At 40.0% G+C, this 19,776-nt stretch overlaps 3 protein-coding genes and 1 long non-coding RNA gene across 4 annotated transcripts in view; 1 reads left to right on the top strand and 3 right to left on the bottom strand.

Moving 5' to 3' along the window:
• Gm41487 overlaps nucleotides 1-19,776 on the top strand; it is a 90,579-nt gene that overhangs the window by 8,215 nt on the left and 62,588 nt on the right. The window lies entirely within an intron of this gene.
• Nucleotides 562-726, bottom strand: Gm10061 (predicted gene 10061). Its single transcript, XM_006523123.1, has one exon. It carries the CDS (start codon nucleotides 724-726, stop codon nucleotides 562-564), a length of 165 nt encoding a protein of 54 aa, XP_006523186.1.
• Gm6358 (predicted gene 6358) lies at nucleotides 10,766-10,921 on the bottom strand. Its single transcript, XM_006523122.3, has one exon. The coding sequence runs from the start codon at nucleotides 10,919-10,921 to the stop codon at nucleotides 10,766-10,768; it is 156 nt and encodes a 51-aa protein (XP_006523185.1).
• Nucleotides 18,783-19,776, bottom strand: part of Gm33888 (predicted gene, 33888) — a 3,826-nt gene continuing 2,832 nt past the window's right edge. The window contains exon 2 of the mRNA XM_006523121.3: nucleotides 18,783-18,895. Within this exon, the coding sequence (XP_006523184.1) occupies nucleotides 18,783-18,895 (113 nt within the window). The remainder of the gene's footprint in view (nucleotides 18,896-19,776) is intronic.

Raw genomic sequence — 19,776 nt, 5'->3', positions numbered from 1 at the left:
AGCTCAAGGCAGGAAATTCTAACATGATATCAGAAGCTGGAGCCACACATTCCTACTTTTTGATAAGGGTCTATTGCCATTTGAGAGTCAGTTTCTTTGGGGTGTGGCCCTGGGTAGTTAAACTAAACTTCAGGTGACAGCGACCCATTCTTGAGAACATAGGTTTGCTAACTGAACTCTTGTTCTCCTTCCTTTTCCCTGCCATACCTTTACATTTGTGCACAAAAAGTTGCCACATGTACAATCAAACCAATGTAGATTCTGAAACATACATATCATATTTAAAACAATGAGAAAAAAGTAGTTTTTACAAATTTATTTAAAGCACTTTTATGTGAAATGGGAAAGAATACAGGCAGGTTATATTTTACAAGTCATTACAGTGAGAATAAAGAGATTTTCTTCAAATATTCATGAAGTCAGATTAAAGAAGAAGAAAGTGGTAGGTATGCTATGTTTACCCTATTATTCCTCAAAGATTTAAATTAAGGTTGGAATTTATGAAGATATTTAATGACATCTGAAATGAAGAAATTTGGAATGAGCAGCTGCTGAATCTCATCAGTAGAAGCCACAGGACCAGTACCTTCTACAACAGAGTGGGTGGCAGCAGCCATAACCATAGCCACCATAGCCACAGCCATAGCCACAGCCATAGCCATAGCCATAGCCTAGGCCTCCATAGCCATAGCCCAGGCCTCCATAGTATCCACTGTAGTAGCACATGATGTCAGGAGTGAAGTGTTCAGAAGAAGTCAAGAAGTAGGTTCCTTGAGTCTGGGTGTCACCATCTGCCAAGGGCCTTTTTATACACCTGGGTTGTTGTTGGGGAAACCACAGGCATTACAGTGTCACATGTCTCTGCATGAAAGCATCACAAGTGTTGTTGTGATTTACTGGACACACCATGCTGCATAGCTGAGATACTTGTGCTCCTCCCTCTTGATCTCATGGTCAAATAATGGATGCGATTCAACTTCCAAGTCTCCAGGTGATTCTTCTTGTAGTTTGTAGAATACAGCTCATGATTCTCTCAGATGATTTTAATCATTTTGTAGTGACTTTCTTTTTACATATAGTGTGTTTTCACCCCAATAAAACAAGCTTGGTTTTTTTTTCCCTTCTTATTTTGCTATTATTTTATTTTCAAATGAATAAATGATGGTTTATTCTAAAGTAAACCTGAAATAATATCGCTTAAGAACGCAGATGATATTTAAGGTTTCCTTAAATATTATGCTCCAATAAGGTAAAAAAATTAATAGTAATATAATAAAGTAATAAAATCACACAGGTTTAAAACACTTTGCTGAATCCATCAAGTCAACAGGTCACACACAGCAAAGTGAGAAAAATTCTGCTATAGGCATTAGAAGTTTTCTGATAGCATTCATGTACCTTGAGTTTGTGGAAACTGTGGGCACATTAGCAAATTCCCAAGCATTTATCGTGTGACCATAGAAGATGTCAGAGTATGTACAGAGGGAGCAGTTGGTCAGCTGGGCGTCAATTCAGTCAGTTTAGTTGAGTGGAGTTGAGTTCTATGTAGTTAGTTGGGGGTTGCTGTGCAGTGGAGTTGAGTTCATTTGTGAGTTTATGCAGTTCAGTGCAGGTTATCAGTGGCAGTAGAAGCCAGAAGATTGTGCCAGAAGATTAGAAGAAATTGCCAGAATTAGTTTGAGGCCAAACAGAGCAATTCAGTGAGAAGCAGAGAGAAACCAGTTTGAATCAGTGATTGATCATGGAGAAGAGTTTGATCAAGAATAATTGAGTTGAACCAGCCAGACTGTGTTGAGAAAGAACTCAAAAGGCTGTGCCTATTCAGTAGTAAGCCTCCAAGACAACATTTACATCAGTTGAATATACTTTTTCAAGACTAAAGGTAGTGTCTGTGACCAAAACTTATGCGCTGCCTTAACTTTGGCTATATACATTGTGAACAAAAAACTCTTGAAAAGAAGCTGAGTTGACAAAGGCTGATTGACTGAATATAACTTCAGTGATATGATGTGGAATGAAATGGTGCAAGACCTGAGTCAAATTATTTTGTTATTTTGAGTGAATCTTATCTTGAGGATTATGTCTCTCAAGTGTTATTAGACACGTTCTCACGACCGGCCAGGAAAGACGCAACAAACCAGAATCTTCTGCGGCAAAGCTTTATTGCTTACATCTTCAGGAGCCAGAGTGCAAGAGAGCAAGCAGCAAGAGAGCAAGCCCCATCCCTTTTTAAGGAGAATTATCCTCCACCTAGGATGTATTACTCCCTTATTGGCTGCAGCCCATCGGCCCAGTTGTCATCACGGGAAAGGCAGAACACATGGTGGGAAAACTGCCCCTGCATGTGTGCAGACTATGTTTACCACTTAGAACACAGCTGTCAGTGCCATCTTATAATGGCAAATGTGAGGGCGGCTCCTCACAGATCCCCCTTTTCTTTTAATAAGAGCAATAGGCCACCCATATTAATGAGAGTGGAGATAGAGGTCAAATCCCCAGTGTGCAGGTAAAGGAGCCGTACACATAACCTCCTCCCAGGCTCATCACCCAGAGGGGTCCTGGTCTGGTCCCGTGTTGTTTTTCCTGGGGGAAGGACACTTGAACACTCAACCTTCTTGAAAGATGACATGTCTCCCTAGAATAGGCTCATATGTGCCGCAGAGCCTTTCTACTGCAGTGCTTAGCCTTGCAACTCTCTCGGGCTGCTGAAGCACACTCACTCTATCCCGTGCAATGAGACTAGCCTCATGGGAATATAAGAGCTGAGTGGCCAGCGACCTATTGCCTAAGCATAGATAACCATATATCAGGGGGAGCACCATGTTCTAGAGCTGCAAGCGCCTGGGCAATAACCACCTTGTCTCTCCTAGTTTGGGCCTTAAGCTTACAGACCAACCAAAGAAGCAACACTAATCCACAGCGAAGTGTATCTCCAAATAATCTCACCCCCACCCATTCTTTAAAGAAGGAAAATGCTGAGGAGATCCAATTGGGTAATCCTTTGATCAGGGACAGGTCCAAGCGCGTGGAGTTGACCTGAAGTCTCAATTCCCGAAGGATCTGTTCAAATTCAGCCATCCAATTCTGTAACATATACTGAAAAAGACTTTTTGACAAATTAGCTGCCCTAGTAAATTTAACATACTGAATGGAAATAACACACAATCCCGGAAACTTTTGTTCACATCCCTGCTGAGTTATTTGTCATAATACATCTAGTTGTATCTGGACAAGATCTATGAGTTGATTAACCAGCATGAGACCTCTCTGTACTGGGCCAAATAAGTTCATTTGCTCATTAATGGCTCTGAGGTCATGGAGCAGTCTCCACTTTCCTGACTTTTTCTTAATTACAAAAATTGGAGTATTCCAAGGTGAGGTAGAGGGTTCAATATGGCCTAATTTTAATTGTTCCTCTACCAGTTGAATCACAGCTTCTAGTTTTTCAGAGGATAGGTGCCATTGAGGAACCCACACTGGGTCCCCTGTTTTCCATGGTATGGGTCGTGCTGCCCCAATGGCCGCTATGGAAAACCCAGACCCTGTCTGTCTTGGTTTCCATTAGGTAAGATAGGCTCTATCCTTCCCTGTTCTTGATGTCCTAACCCTTTTCCTTCTTTATAACCCATCTTTGCCATGATATTTTTTGCTTTAGTTGAATACCCTCCCGATGGGGCGTTTTCATTGGACAAAATAAGGCCTAAATGCTGCATAATATCCCTTCCCCAGAGGTTAACCGGGAGTGGGAGCACATAAGGTATGAATTTCCCTTGCTGCCCTTCAGAGGATTCCCACGTCAAGGCAACGGAGCTTATAGTGGGACATGATTGATAACCTAGGCCCTGTAATGAATGAGATGACTCTGTGGTGGGCCATGCTTTGGGCCACCAATGTGTAGAAATTATACTTTTATCTGCTCCGGTATCAAGGATGCCTTCAAACTCTTTTCCATTGATCTTAAGGCAGAGCTTAGGTCTATCATTTAAAGATACAACCAAATAGGCAGAATCATTTCCTGAGGAGCCCATTTTCTTTATCTCAGGTCCTGCAGATTTCTCCCTGGTATTATCAGGGAGGAGCAGCAGCTGAGCTATCCTATCTCCTTTACTAATAGAAAAAACGCCTTTAGGGCTTGAGCACAGGACCTGTATTTCAGGGGAATGTTGACAATCCATAACTCCAGGGTGGACTACTAAGCCCTGCAAGGTGAGTGAACCTCGGCCGAGAATAAGGCCCATGGTTCCCAGGAGCAAGGATGGTATAGGCTCCACTGGCACCGGCTGAATACTCATTTGAGGCATTAATAGGAAGTCGGAGGCGGCACGCAGGTCCACCCTTGTGGGTCTTCCTGGGTCGCCTCTCTGACTGCTTCCTGGGTCCTGACAAACCGGTTCCCATATCTTTGAGGGCCCTGGGACCGAGGGCCCGATGACCCGTTTTTTGGCACATAAGCTGATTGACTATCAGGTGGGGGAAGGACTCTGCCCTTTATATCCCTCACAGAGCGACACTGGTCAGCTCTATGATAACCCTTGCCACACTTAGAGCAAAGAGTGAGAGTCCCTCCCTGTTTATCTGGAGCTCTGCAATCTTTCTTAAAATGCCCAGGCTTCCTGCAGTTAAAACATGTCCTCCGATCATTTCTGCCCATGGAGCATTTTTGGGATTGAAGGATGGCAGCCGCTAAGCCTGCATTGGTGAGAGGTCCCCCAAGCTCCCGACAGACCCTGAGCCAGTCTTGTAAGCCTTTGTTCTTTCTTGGGGCTATGGCCGCTCGGCACTCCTTTGTGGCTTGCTCATAGATTAGCTGTTCTATCAGAGGCGCAGCTTGCTCTGACTCTCCAAAAATACGCTCTGCTGCCTCTGTCATTCTGGCCACAAAATCTGAGAAGGATTCCTGAGGTCCCTGGATTATCTTTGTTAACTGCCCAGTGGTTTCACCTGCTCGAGAGAGCGCCTTCCAGGCCCTAATAGCCGTGGAAGAAATCTGGGCATAAGCTCCCCAATGGTAGTTTGTCTGATCAGCAGAATAAGCTCCCTGACCCGTTAACAAGTCAAAAGTCCAATCTCTCTGCTCTGGAGTCAAAGCAGCTGCGTTTGCTCGGGCCTGCGCTTGTGCAGCTTCATGCCAAAGCGCTCTCCATTCCATATATTTGCCCATACTAGGGAGAGCGGCTTTTACAACCGTTTGCCAATCACCAGGAGTCATAGCGTGATTCGCAAGCCTTTCCACTTGTGCTATAGTGAAATTAGCACTGACTCCATAGTTACGGACCGACTCGGCAAGCTCTTTAATCTGTATATACGCTACCGGAGCGTGGACACGCCCACCCTCGGCTCCTTCAAAGACCGGAAATGCCTGTTGTATTTTCCTTTGTTCCTCCTTTGGAATGAACGAGTCTGTGCATTGCCTCTCTGTCCATTGCCTCTCTGCGCAGGGCTGATGCACTACGCAGGGCGGGGGCTCAGCATAGGGTGGAGGTGCACTATGACCTTGAAGCCGACTGCCAAGAGGCCAAGCAGCAAGCTGGCCTTTGCCAGCCGCTTTTGGCTTTTTCCTTGACCGATTAGCTCGCATTTTATCTGGCTGGCACTTTTCTCTCTCATAACGAGCTGTTTCCTCCTCCAAGTCTGTTTCTTCAGAGAAGCTAAATTTTTTATCTGATTCAGAGCTACTAAGAACTAGCTCCCCGAGCCCATCCAGCGATGAGCACAGGCTCCTTTTCCTAGAGACCTCCGCTAATTGATCTTTCTTCTTTTCCCTTTTTCCTCTTTTTCTTCTAATCTCTCTCCAGGTATTCCTACCTAACCTTAACTTTTCCTCGGGTTCAAGACCCTTGGAAAGGCCTGTATACTTATTTTGTGTACCATATTTTCTCTTTGCTCCTACTCTCTCTCCCCGCTTTACTTCTGATAGCTTGTCCTGAATTTCATCTAGAATCCGCCCTATCTTAACCACTTGATAACATGTGAAAAGGAACAAAAGGGCTCCTAACACCAGAAAAAATTCAAGGCCAAATATACCTTGTAAAGCCATTTCCCACTTTACTTCTGATAGACTGTCTTGAATTTCGTTAGAAAGTTCAAGACCAGGCTTACCTCGTAAAGCTATACTCACTGGTACTCTCGTTCCCCAGCTGAAAAGTTCTGAATTCATACAGTTGAATCCTTCTTAACAGTCTGCTTTACGGGAACCTTTATTACCGCGACCCGCAGTTCTGGTTCTGGAATGAGGGATCTTCCTTGCGCCAGTCCCGAGTTTTTTCTCGTCCCGGAATTCGGCACCAATTGTTATTAGACACGTTCTCACGACCGGCCAGGAAAGACGCAACAAACCAGAATCTTCTGCGGCAAAGCTTTATTGCTTACATCTTCAGGAGCCAGAGTGCAAGAGAGCAAGCAGCAAGAGAGCAAGCCCCATCCCTTTTTAAGGAGAATTATCCTCCACCTAGGATGTATTACTCCCTGATTGGCTGCAGCCCATCGGCCCAGTTGTCATCACGGGAAAGGCAGAACACATGGTGGGAAAACTGCCCCTGCATGTGTGCAGACTATGTTTACCACTTAGAACACAGCTGTCAGTGCCATCTTATAATGGCAAATGTGAGGGCGGCTCCTCACACTCAAGTCGTTCTCCTGAACAATATGCTGACTACTGGTTATGTTGTTTGTTACTTGGTGGGTATTTGCCATCGTATATTAATGTGTTTGGATTTATTCCTGAGCACTTCGTTTTATTGCATCTTGCTTTTAAAATCAACAGTAAATATAAGACCATTTATAGGAATAAACTCTATGTGCTATATGATTCCCTTTGAAAGCTCATGTGAAGGTCTCGTAGGTACTACTAATAAAGGTATAGTGGTTGAGTGGTTGAACTAAAGTAAGTATTTATTTAGCCTTATGTTTAAATTGTGGTCAAGTTAGCTTTGCAGATAAAACATAAACATAAAACTTTACGAGTTTGTCCAACAGCATGGGGAATAGATCAGTGGATAACAATACTTGCTGTTGAAACATGCAGACATAGTTGAAAATCACTGGAACCCACACAAAATATTGAGTGTGTTTACATTATACATGTCAGTGCTATATGGTAGAATACAAGAAGGTTACTATGATTTGCTCATTGTCAACATAGCATCCTGTTCCCTGATAGGTCCAATCCATAGAAATAAAGTATGTAGATTGTGCAAAGAACATGACACTAGGTGCTCATTCGGCAACTGTACATATACATTCATTTACTCAAATACCTGTCTACTTATACCACACAAGGACATTACACAGAAGTAGACATTATACATACATACATACATTTAAACATACATATATATGTACATGCACATACACATATGAAACACATGCACATACACATACCTACTCACAGAAATTCTGTGGGAAATTGCCAAAATATTCTCCCAAATATGCATACATAATACGCAAAACTTTAGATTACATCTCCAACATATTCCCCTCAAAAAAACAAAAACAAAACATAAACAAAAACAATTGTATATACTCTTTGAAAAAGACCAATCAGGCAGGTGACCTGTTTCTCAGTTTGTAGCTAATGGAAAGAGTATTGGTGTGAAAGGTAAAAACCATCATTGAAAGATTTAAACTTTGAACTTTTCACAAACTTTCCAAAATATAACTTGCACAAAGTAAAGTATTTGTAGTTTAGCATTTTAGTTTGGAGTTTGACAAAGAGACAAGTCTATGGAAATGAGATGGTTCCATTGTAAATATAGCATTTGAACCATTTCATGAAAAGATTTCCTTCGGGTTTTGTAGTGTCTTATCTGAAATACTTTGGATTCACAGATATACAAATAATATCAGTGGTATAGTTGTGATCATTAGTTAACAAAACTGTTTCTTTCCTTTTAATTTTTTTCCTTCTACCTGTCTGTCTTAAGTTTTTTGAGACAGGGTTTTCTGTGTAACAGAGCCCTAGATGTCTTGTAACTAGCTTTGTAAAACAATGTGGCCTCAAGCTCACAGAGCTCTGCCTTCCTCTAACTCCCAAGTGCTGGGATTAAAGGTGTGCACCACCAAGTCTGGCAGAAAAACAGTTCTATATACAGAAATGTGACGAAAGACAAGATTGGGTGCATTCAGTGTGGTATGGAAATCTACTTGTTTCTGCAGAAGCTTGCATTCCACATATATTTAAAATAGAGTAACAACTACACAGGAGCAACCATACCCAAACTAGACACAGCTAGCTAATAAATAAAAATTCCAGGCACAGGAATATGTTACCTGTTTTGGAAATCTGAGCAGGGAGAGTCACAACGACTTCTAAATATTAAAATCTGTCTCCAAGGCTCTTGTGTGTTCTCTGAGATTCGACTGCAAGTCCCTATTGATGAACAAGCTGAGAGATGAAGACATAGCTGAGTCACAGAACATGCAGAACTCTAGCTTGTCTTAAATTTGAAGCTTTACCCCTATTGTGTAGCTTTCATAGTGCTGAATTGTAGTATGCACACTATTGAAAGATAAAAATTCATGATTAGTTTTAGCTATCTGTAAACTCTGTGAGCTAAAAAAAATGTATGACTGGACTGTTGAGACATGTACACATCTGTAATTGGAACATGAACATCTTGGGTGTGTTCTACCCCTTTCTGATTGAATTTAAGTTCACAACACAGATGTAACCCAAACTGTTGCTAAGTTTTGACAAGAACCTGCAACAGACCCTAGGTGTGATCTTAATACTAGTATTTTGTACATGTCCATTCATTTACTCAAATACCGGTATACTTACACCACACACGTGTAAATAGACCAGGTTTTAGAAAAACTCCTAAGATAATGTTGTAAGTTGGAGTTAGGTCCCACTTCTGCCTCCCACCCCCATGCTTCCAGAAATAAAACTCAGACACAAATTATATTTACAAATACTTTGGCCATATAACTAGGCTCTACTCTGACAAGATCATAACTAAAAATACCCATTTATTTTAATCTACATTTTGCCACATGGCTTGTTACCTGTGCTCAGGCATCATGTGCCATGCATCTGTATCCTTGCCTCTTTTCTGGCTCCTCTCCCTGCATCCTCCCCTCCCAGAATTCTTTCTCCTCCTGTTGTCCCACCTCTATTTCCCACCTAAGGCAAAAACTATAGGCTTTTTAATTGACAGGTGAGGCATCCACACAATACACAAAATGCTCTCTCCACAGTTATAACATTAGATTAGTGAACCGTTCAACTTTGAACAGAGGCATGCCTTGTTGCAGTAGATGGTTATTGTCACAGAGGTCCAAACTGGTCAAAGTGCACAGACTAAGAGTGTGGTGTTCTCAGCTTTACTTGAGAGAAAAACATGAGTACAGGACACAGTGTTGTCCAGACACAGAAGGCAGCTGCATGTATGGCCTCAGAGTGGTGACAGAACACACAAGGCCTGTGAAAGCTTAAGCCAGAAATTATTCTTCATGGTGTCAAGAGGTGGACATGTATTCCTACTCTTAGCTAAGGAGTTGTTACTATTTGGTAGCTGTTAGGAGGTAGAGAGTCAATTTCTTTAGGGGTGTGGCCCTGGGTAGTTCAAGTATTCTTTTAGGTGATGACTACCTCTTGTAGAGAACAGAGACCTTGTAAATTGGACAGGATGAGTTTCAGGGACAATAAAAGGGCATAAAGAATACAGGACATAGAGTGGGTGTTTCTGAGAAGAGAAGGGAAAACATAAGAATTTTATCCAAACACATTGCACAAGATTTTCTAAGAACTAATAAGCATTCCATAGTGTATTTTTTCATATTTTATAAATAATTAGGTGTAGATTCAAAACTCAAACAACAGTAAGAAAATAGAGCTGTCTGAGTGTACCTATCTAAATGGTTCTGCATAGCTACATAATAACCAAACTATTCTATATAAAGTATAGAAAGTTATAAAAACAAGGTTCATGTGAAATATCTACAAAAAACAGCAAGAAAAATTACTTGATATTAAAATAGTTACAGAATCATCACTTTCCTAAAGAAAATCTACAGATAACCAAAGACAAATTTTCAAAACTGTAAGTTAAAGTCACAGTTTCTGTAAGGTTATTAATAAAATGGATATTAGAAGAGAAAGGGGTATCAGAGAACACGTAAAGGAAAGCCCTTACAGAGGAGATGACATATAGTGGCATTCATAGGAGGTACTGTGGATATTGCAAATTATATAGAGAACCTACTTGTAATAGTTCTCCAAATTTAAGTTGCAGACAAAAAGATTTGATCTTTGAGAAAGATCTGCATTCATAGATTCATTGTGATATCACAATAGCAGAAATATGAAGACAATTAAAAGGTCTGCCAATAGAAGAAAATTTAAGTAGAACATTTCTTTCTCTATACTCTCTTGCTCTCTTTCCTTCCCCATTTAATACTGCCATGTTTGTCTTAAAACCATTACAAGTTTATAACCAAATAGCTATAAATTCACAAATATATATCTTAAATTTAGAAACAGAATAAGAAAAAGTATATTCAAGGAAGTACTTTATTTAAAGCATATGTATATATTCACAGAATGGGGAAGAATACAGTTAGATTACATTTTGAAAGGCATTATGATGACAATAAAGAGTGTTACTACAAATATCATGCAGTCAAATTAAAGAAGAGGAATTGGGTGGACATGCTGTGCTTCATGTATTATTCCTCTAAGAGTTTATATTAAGTTTGGAATTTCTGAAGATATTTAAGAATATGTGAAGTGAAGAACGTTGAAGTAAGCAGCTGCTGAATCTCCTCAGTAGAAGCCACAGGACCAGTATCTTCTACAGCAGAGTGGGCGGCAGCAGCCATAACCATAGCCACCATAGCCACCATAGCCACAGCCATAGCCATAGCCTAGGCCACCATAGCCATAGCCCAGGCCTCCATAGTATCCTCCATAGTAGCACATGTTGTCAGGAGTGCCAGAAGTTGTCTGAGAAAGACAAGCGGTAGGTTTCTTGAGTCTGGGTGTCACCATCTGTCAAGAGCCTTTTATATACCTGGGTTGTTGTTGGGGAAACCACAGGTATTGTAGTGTCACACATCTCTGTGCTGTGCTTTAGAAAACATCAGGAGTATTGAGAGTTATGGGACAGACATCTACATAGCTGAGATACTTGTCCTCCTACCTCAGGATCTCATGGTCAAATAAAGAATTTGGTACAATTTCAGATCTCCAGTTAATTCTTCATGGAGTATATAGAATACAGCACATGATTCCCTCAGATGATATAGATTTTATAGTCTTAATTTTTTAAAAGATCCTTTTAAAATTAATAATTTATTTTTTATATTTATATGAGTACACTGTAGCTGTCTTCAGACACACCAGAAGAGAGCATCAGATCTCATTATAGATAGTTATGAGCCACCACATGGTTGCTGGGAGTTGAACTCAGGAACTCTGGAAAAGCAGTCAGTGCTCTTAACCATTGAGCCAACTCTTCATCTAGTGTTCTCTATTTTACATATGATGAATTTCATTCCCCGACAAAACAAGGTCAGTTTTTTCTTCTTTTTGTATTATTTTTAATGCATCTTATTGTAAGGATTCAGTTTTTTGAGATTTTTTTTCATGGACAATAAGCTAATTAATGGATATTATTTTTTTAAATTTTCTTGTTGGGTAATTGCCATTTTATGTTGATGTGATTGGATTTGTTCTTAAGTACTTTGTTGTACTGCATATTTAAAACCATCAGAAAATATAAGACCATTCATAGACATAAAGTATATGTGTTCTGTGTTTCCCTTTGAATGCCATGTGATGGACTTGTACGTGAAACTTTGAATGACATTTTGCTTGATTGTGGAAATCAAGGTTAGAATTTGTACACTTCCTATTTAATCATGGTCAGGCTAGCTCTTCAGAGAAACCTTAAACACATAACTATGAGTTTAACTGATAGCCGTGTAGATGAGATGATTACTTGCTGTGCAAGCATGAGGATTAGGTTAAAAATCCCCAGGTCCCATGAAAATCTGAATATATTCCATGTTCCTTCACTCAGTGTTGTAAAGGTAGGATAGAAAAGGAGTCTGTGCAGCTCCACATTCCATGAGAGGGTCAATCTCATGGGAACAAACTTGATTCAGAGAGGAAAGGATATGGCACAATGTACACACATCTACACACACCACCATGCACTTAAGTACATTTGTGCTTATACCACAGACAGACATAACACAAAAATGCGTATGAACCTACCTACCTACCCACATATATGGAGACAGTCACATGCACATTCTATTATAAACAGACATACAAATCCTATGGACAATTGCCAGAATATGTTTCAGAATATGTTTTCATAACAGTCATGAGTGTTTAGATGAAATTTTTAGTATTTCCCTTTAAAAAGGAAATACAGAAGTAAATATGTAGCCTCCTTCAGAGAGTCCAAAGAAGTTATATGAACTTTATCTCAGTTTATACCTCATTGAAGGAGTATTGGTATTAAGGATGAAAAACTATATTTGAAAGATTTAAACTTTGATCTTTGAACTGAACACTGACTCAGAGAAACCAAATAACAAGGAGCGCCTAAGGGAGGGTGCTTGAATCTCACTCAGAAGGAAAAATGAAATAGACATCAGAAGTTGAGGGAGGGAGGAGATTGGGTGGGAGAGGGGAGGTTGAAGGGAATGAGCCAGGGGAACCAGGTATACAGAGACCATGGTAGAGAGAAAGAAATCAGAGGCAGGTGGAGGGGGTAGGGGTTGGTGACATTTCTAGGATGTGTCAGAGACTTTGATGGGGTTATTCCAGAAAGTCTTTGGTGATGACTCTAGCTGACACACATAGCAGTGATAAGGACCCTGAAAAATCCACCTCCTGAAGCCATGTTGAGAGATAAGTACACCAACCCACCAACATTTGATATAAAATGTATCCTGCTACAAGATGTTCATGGGCAAAGATAGAACAGAGGTTGAGGGAATGGTCTACCAATGATTGGATCAATCTGAGACCCTTCTCATGGGCGAGAACCAATCCCTGACATTCTTCATAATACTTGGTTATGCTTGCAGACAGGAGCCTAGCATAGCTGACCTCCGAGAGGCCACAGCAAACAAGATAGAGCTCAGAGAATCTTGTGGAAGAGTTGGGGGAAGGACTGAGGGATGCAGAGGGAAATGAGACTACAGGAAGACCAACACAGTCAACTAACCTGGAACATTGCTTGGGACCTACCAGAGGCTGATATACCAACCAAAGAGCAAGCATGGGCTGGATCTAGATACACCCACACATGGGTAGCAGGTGTGCAGCTTGGTCTTCATATGGGGTCCCCAACACCTGGAGTGAGGACTGTCCCTGACTCTGTTGCCTGCATGAGATCCTGTTCCTCAAACTGGACCATCTTGTCTGGCTTCAGTGGGAGAAGATATGCCTAGTTCTTCAATGACTTGATGTGCCAGGGTGGGTTGATATCCATGGGAGGCCTCTGCTTCTAAGAGGACAAAAGGAGGGAGGTATGTGAGAAGGGAGAGGGCATGCTACAGGGGGATGGACCTGTAGGAGATGTTGGAGCTGCAATTGGAACATAAAGTAAATAAATACATAAATTAATGAAAAATAGAAGAAATGATTTTGAAGTGAAAATAGAAAAAAAATTTACACTTTGAATTTTTTTTATAAATTTACCAAAATATATGTTGTATATAATTAGTAGTTTAGCATTTGGTCAGGGAATTTGACACAGAGAATAATCTATGTAAACGAGGTGACCTCCTGGTAAATGTAGAAATTGTCGCTTTTATAAGGATATTTTCTCTGATTTTATAGTGTTCAACTTGAAATTAATTTGGTCCACAAATACCTTCAGTGGGATAGCTATGATCATTACATAACAGAATAGTTGCATGTATAGAGATACAAAGAAAATTCCTGTATCTGAAATCAAACATAAAATGCTAAATGAAAAGAATAAACAGAAATGCCAATCCACAAAACTTCTATTAACATTATATAGGGGGCTCTAAAGGGACCACATATGCGAAGATTCCAAGCTCACGACCACAAAATCTGTGACATTTGACTTTTTGTTCTCAATGAAAGCACTGTTCTAACTTCATTCATTCAGTTACAATATTCACAATTTTACATTTACTATCAGTGATGCTGTGTTCAATTTTGTAAATGTAACACAGTTTTAATGTACATTTATCTTTACGTAGACATATAGGCTGCCTCTGTTTAAAGGATCTCTTGAATAGAGTAGCAATGATCATGGACAGGCAGGATTTAGAGACCTTTGCATATATGGGCAAGCATACAACTGTATATGTGTATGTGTATGATGTGTATGTGTATGTGTATATGATGTATATGTATATGATATAAATGTATATAATGTATATGTATATGTATATGATGTATATGTATATGATGTATATGTATATGATATATATGTGTGTGTGTATGTATATGATGTATATGTGTGTGTATGTATATATATATATATATATATATATATATATATATATATATATCTCCTATAGTTGGCCAAAAATACCAGTAGTAGACACCACAGGGTAACAACAAAAAGGCCACTGTCAGGAATAGGTTCCCTTGTTTAGAGTTCTTGACCAGTGGGCGGGCCCATAAACCTGTATATATTACAGGCTGTTGCCATGCTATGTTTACTTCCAGAACAAGACTATAATACCCTGTTGATGAAGACATAGTTGAGTCACAGAACATGGGGAACTCAAGCTTGTCCTGACCTCAAAGCTTCACCTCATTGCATAGCTTTTATAGTGCTGCATGGTAGTATGCACACTATTAAAGATCATTTTTAATACCTGTGAAATCTGTAAGTTTAAAAAAAATGACTAAACTGTCAATATATGTGATACCTGAAAAAGAAACAGGAATGGCTTGAGAAGAATCTATCCCTTTGTGATTGAATTTATGCTTGGCTAGCATATATAATCCAACCCCAGACCCATTATGTGAACGAGATCCGAAAATTGAACCCAAGGAAAATCCTACTACAAGTATTTTTTTTCTTTTGAGACAGGGTTTCTCTGTGTAGCCCAGGCTGTCCTGGGACTCACTCTGTAGACCAGGCTGACCTTGAACTCAGAAATCTGCCTACCTCTGCCTCCCAAGTGCTGGGATTAAAGGTGTGTGCCACCACTGCCCAGCACAAGTATTCTTTTAAGTAGACCAGTTTTCAAAGATACTTACTGATATTATTATATAGAGAGTAGTGAACCTCTCAAATTTGTGCAGAGGCATACCTTGTTGCAATAGATGGTAATTATCACAGAGATCTCAAATAGGTCAAAATAAATAGAACGAGACTCTGGTAGTCTCAGCTCTACTTGAAAAAAAAAATGGATATAAGGAAATAAGTGTTTTCCACACACAGTGGGTACCTGCATTTATGTACTCCCGAAAGTTGTGACAATACCCATGAAAGCTCGAGCTGAAAAATTGCAACATGCTATCTGACTATGGGCATACATTCCTAGTTTTAGCTGAGAAGCTAAGATGGCTCCCCATCCTATAAGATATAGGCATCATAAATTGGACGTGATGAGATTAAAGGAGAAAAAAGAGGATGTGAAATTGACATACACTAGGTGAGTCTAAGAAGAGAATGTAAAACATGAATTTAATCCAAATGTATTCTGTGAGATTTTATAAGGATGAGTAAGTGAAAGGATACATACTATAAGAGATTCTTTGCTTATTCTCATAAATGATTTTATTTGGATTGAAAAGCTCAAGCATCAGAAAAAAAAAATAGAAAAGTGTGTTAGTACCCATCTAAATAGTTCTACATAGCAGGACAACATACACAATATTTTATACAAGGAACACAAAATCAAAGACCAAAATTTATGTGAAATATCTACAACTATATACCACAAGGAAAATTAATTGTTATTAAATAATTAAAGAATTTTCACCAAAATACATAAAGAACTCAAGAAGTTTGACTCTGAAAAATCAAATAACCCAGTTAAAAATCAGTCGGGCCCTAGCAAACACAGAAGTGGATACTCACAGTCAGCTATTGGATAGATCACAGGGCCCCCAATGGAAGAGCTAGAGAAAGTACCCAAGGAGCTAAAGGGAACTGCAACCCTATAGGTGGAACAATATTATGAACTAACCAGTACCCCAGAGCTCTTGACTCTAGCTGCATATGTATCAAAAGATGGCCTAGTTGGCCATCACTGGAAAGAGAGGCCCATTGGACTTGCAAACTTTATATGCCCCAGTACAGGGGAACGCCAGGGCCAAAAAGTGGGAGTGGGTGGGTAGGGGAGTGGGGGGGAGGGTAGGGGAAGGTATGGGGGATGTTTGGGATAGCATTGGAAATGTAAATGAGGAAAATACCTAATAAAAATATTTTTTAAAAAATCAGGCATAGAGCTAAACAGAATTCTCAAGAGAGGAATGGCCAAGAAGCACCTAAAGAAATGTATAGCTTCCTTAGTCATCAGGGAAATGCAAATTAAAATGACACTGATATTCCACTTCACACCAGCCAGACTGGCTAAGGGAAAATTTTCAGGTGACAGGAGATGCTGGTGAGGATGTGGAGAAAGAGGAACACTCCTCCACTGATGGTGGGATTGCAATCTGGTAAAACCACTGTGGGAAACAGTCTGGCAGTTCCTCAGAAAACTGGAAATAGTTCTACCTAAAGACTCAGCTATACTGCCCGTGAGAATATACTCAAAATATGCCCCACCATACCATAGGACACATGCTCCACCATGTTCATAGCAGCCTTATTTGTAATAGCAAGAAGCTGGAAAGAACTTAGATGTCCTTCACCTGAAGAATGGATACAGAAAGATGAGGTTCATTTACACAAGGGAATACTATTCAGTTATTAAGAATGAAGACAAGGGCTGGAGAGATGGCTCAGTGGTTAAGAGCACTGACTGCTCTTCTAGAGGTCCTGAGTTCAATTCCCAGCAACCACATGGTGGTTCGCAATTATTTGTAGTGATTGAATGCCCTCTTCTGGTGTGTCTGAAGACAGCTACAGTGTACTCACATAAATAAAATAAAGGTTAAATTTCAAAATTATAAGTCAAGGGCACAATGATATAGTTCTATATAGTTATTAATAAAACATTAGAAAAATCCGTGGGGTGTTAGAGAACTGTGAAGTAACAGGAAGCCTGTACACAGTTATAATGTGTATGGTGACACTCATTATAGAAGTTAGTGAATTATCAGAAGATATTCAGAGAATTACTTGTGTTAGTTCTCCAAATTAGAGTTGCCAACAAAAGAATTTGGCCTCAGATAAATATCTGCATTCCCAAATTCATAGTGACACCAAAATGTCAAAAATATGAAGACAATAAAACGTCTACTAATAACAGAACGTTTATTAAATTATTTTATTACATATTTTCTTCATTTACATTTCAAATGCTATCCTCAAAGCCCCCTATATACTCCCCCTGCCCTGCTCCCCAACCCACCCACTCCCACTTCCTGGCCCTGGCATTCCCCTGTACTGGGGCATATACCAAGGGCCTCTCCTCCCATTGATGGCCAACTAGGCCATCCTATGCTACATATGCAACTAGAGATACAACTCTGGGGGGTACTGGTTACTTCATATCGTTGTTCCTCCTATTGGGTTGCAGACCCCTTTAGCTCCTTGGGTACTTTCTCTAACTATAGTAAAGCTCAAAGCACATATTGCACCTCACACAATAATAGTGGGAGACTTCAACATCCCATGCTCATCAATGGACTGATTCTGGAAACAGAAACTAAACAGAGACACAGTAAAACTAACAAGTTATGAAACAAATGGATTTAACAGATATCTACAAAACAGTTTATCCTAAAACAAAAGGATACACCTTCTTCTCAGCACCTCAAGGCACCTCCTCCAAAATAGACCATATAATTGGTCACAAAACAGGCCTCAAAAGAGAATGTTCAAAGAAAACGCTTCCATCTCATATGAGGCTATGCCAGTGCCTGGCAAATACAGAAGTGGATGCTCACAGTCATCTTTAAGATGGAACACAGGGTCCCCAATGGAGAAGCTAGAGAAAGCATCCAAGGAGCTGAAGAGGTCTGCAACCCTATAGGTGGAACAACAATATGAACTAACCAATACCCCCAGAGCTCTTATCTCTAGCTGCATATGTATCAGAAGATGGCCTAGTTGGCCATCACTGGGAAGAGAGGCCCCTTGGTATTGCAAACTTTATATGTCCCAGTACAGGGGAACACCAGGGCCAAGAAGCAGGAGTGGGTGGGTAGGGAAGCAGGGCAGGGGGTTATATAGGGAACTTTTGGCATAGCATTTGAAATGTATATAAAGAAAATATCTAATAAAAATAAATAAAAAAAGAGAACGTTTCCTTCTCTCCCCTCTTTTGCTGGGGATCCTCATCATTTAATTCTATCACATCCGTATACAAACCACCACACATTTACAACCAAATAGCTATAAATTCACCAACATATATCTCAAATTTAGGAAAGCAGTAAGAAAAAGTATATTCAAGGAAGTCCTTTATTTAAAGCATATGGATATATTCACAGAATAGGGAAGAATACAGGTAGATTACATTTTGAAAGGCATTATGATGACAATAAAGAGCTTTGCTGCAAATATCATGCAGTCAAATTAAAGAAGAGGAATTGGGTGGACATGCTGTGCTTCATGTATTATTCCTCTAAGAGTTTATATTAAGTTTGGAATTTCTGAAGATATTTAAGAATATGTGAAGTGAAGAACGTTGAAGTAAGCAGCTGCTGAATCTCCTCAGTAGAAGCCACAGGACCAGTATCTTCTACAGCAGAGTGGGCGGCAGCAGCCATAACCATAGCCACCATAGCCACCATAGCCATAGCCATAGCCACAGCCATAGCCACAGCCTAGGCCTCCATAACCATAGCCCAGACCTCCATAGTATCCTCTGTAGTAGCACATGTTATCAGGACTATCAGTCGTTGTCTGAGAAAGACAAGCAGTAGGTTCCTTGAGTCTTGGTTTCACCATCTCTCAAAGGCCTTTTATACACCTGGGTTGTTGTTGGGGAAACCACAGGTATTGTAGTGTCACACATCTCTGTGCTGTGCTTTAGAAAACATCAGGAGTATTGAGAGTTATGGGACAGACAATGCTACATAGCTGAGATACTTGTCCTCCTACCTCAGGATCTCATGGTCAAATTATGGATCTGATAGAATTTTCAGGTCTCCATGTCATTTTTCATGTAGTTTATAGAATACAGCACATGATTCCCTCAGGTGATATAGACCGTTTCAGTTTTCTTCTTTTTTACATATGTTGATTTTCATTACCTCATAATAGAAGGTCTTTTTTCCCTTTTTAAATTTTTTTAAAATTTATTTTTATTTATTCACTTTACATCTCTGTCCCTGCCCTTCGTCCTAGTCACTTTCTTGTAGTAGTATCCAATTCAATACGTAATTTGATCCTCGTGGCAGTGGCAAGAGGTTACAAGAGGACTAACCTGATTATCAGCCTAGCTCAAGTTCCATGAGTTTTCATGGGGGTTACATTGGTAGATAGAGCAAAGGACACAATAGATGCTCATTTTGCTCTTGGTATTAAATGATATTGTTATACATATAGATTGATATACCTCTCAATGTTGATCAGAGACATGCCTTTTTTCAATGGATAATAATTACCACAGGGATCCAAAGCTTGTTAAAAATGCAGAATTGACTATAGAATCTTCAGCCCCTAATCTCACACACACACACACACACACACACACACACACACA

The sequence above is a fragment of the Mus musculus genome, chromosome 16 (assembly GCF_000001635.26).
Source record: "Mus musculus strain C57BL/6J chromosome 16, GRCm38.p6 C57BL/6J".
In the NCBI taxonomy this organism is placed as follows: Eukaryota; Metazoa; Chordata; class Mammalia; order Rodentia; family Muridae; genus Mus; species Mus musculus.
Note: the sequence above shows the minus strand (reverse complement) of the source record. Positions and strands in the feature narration are given on the sequence as shown.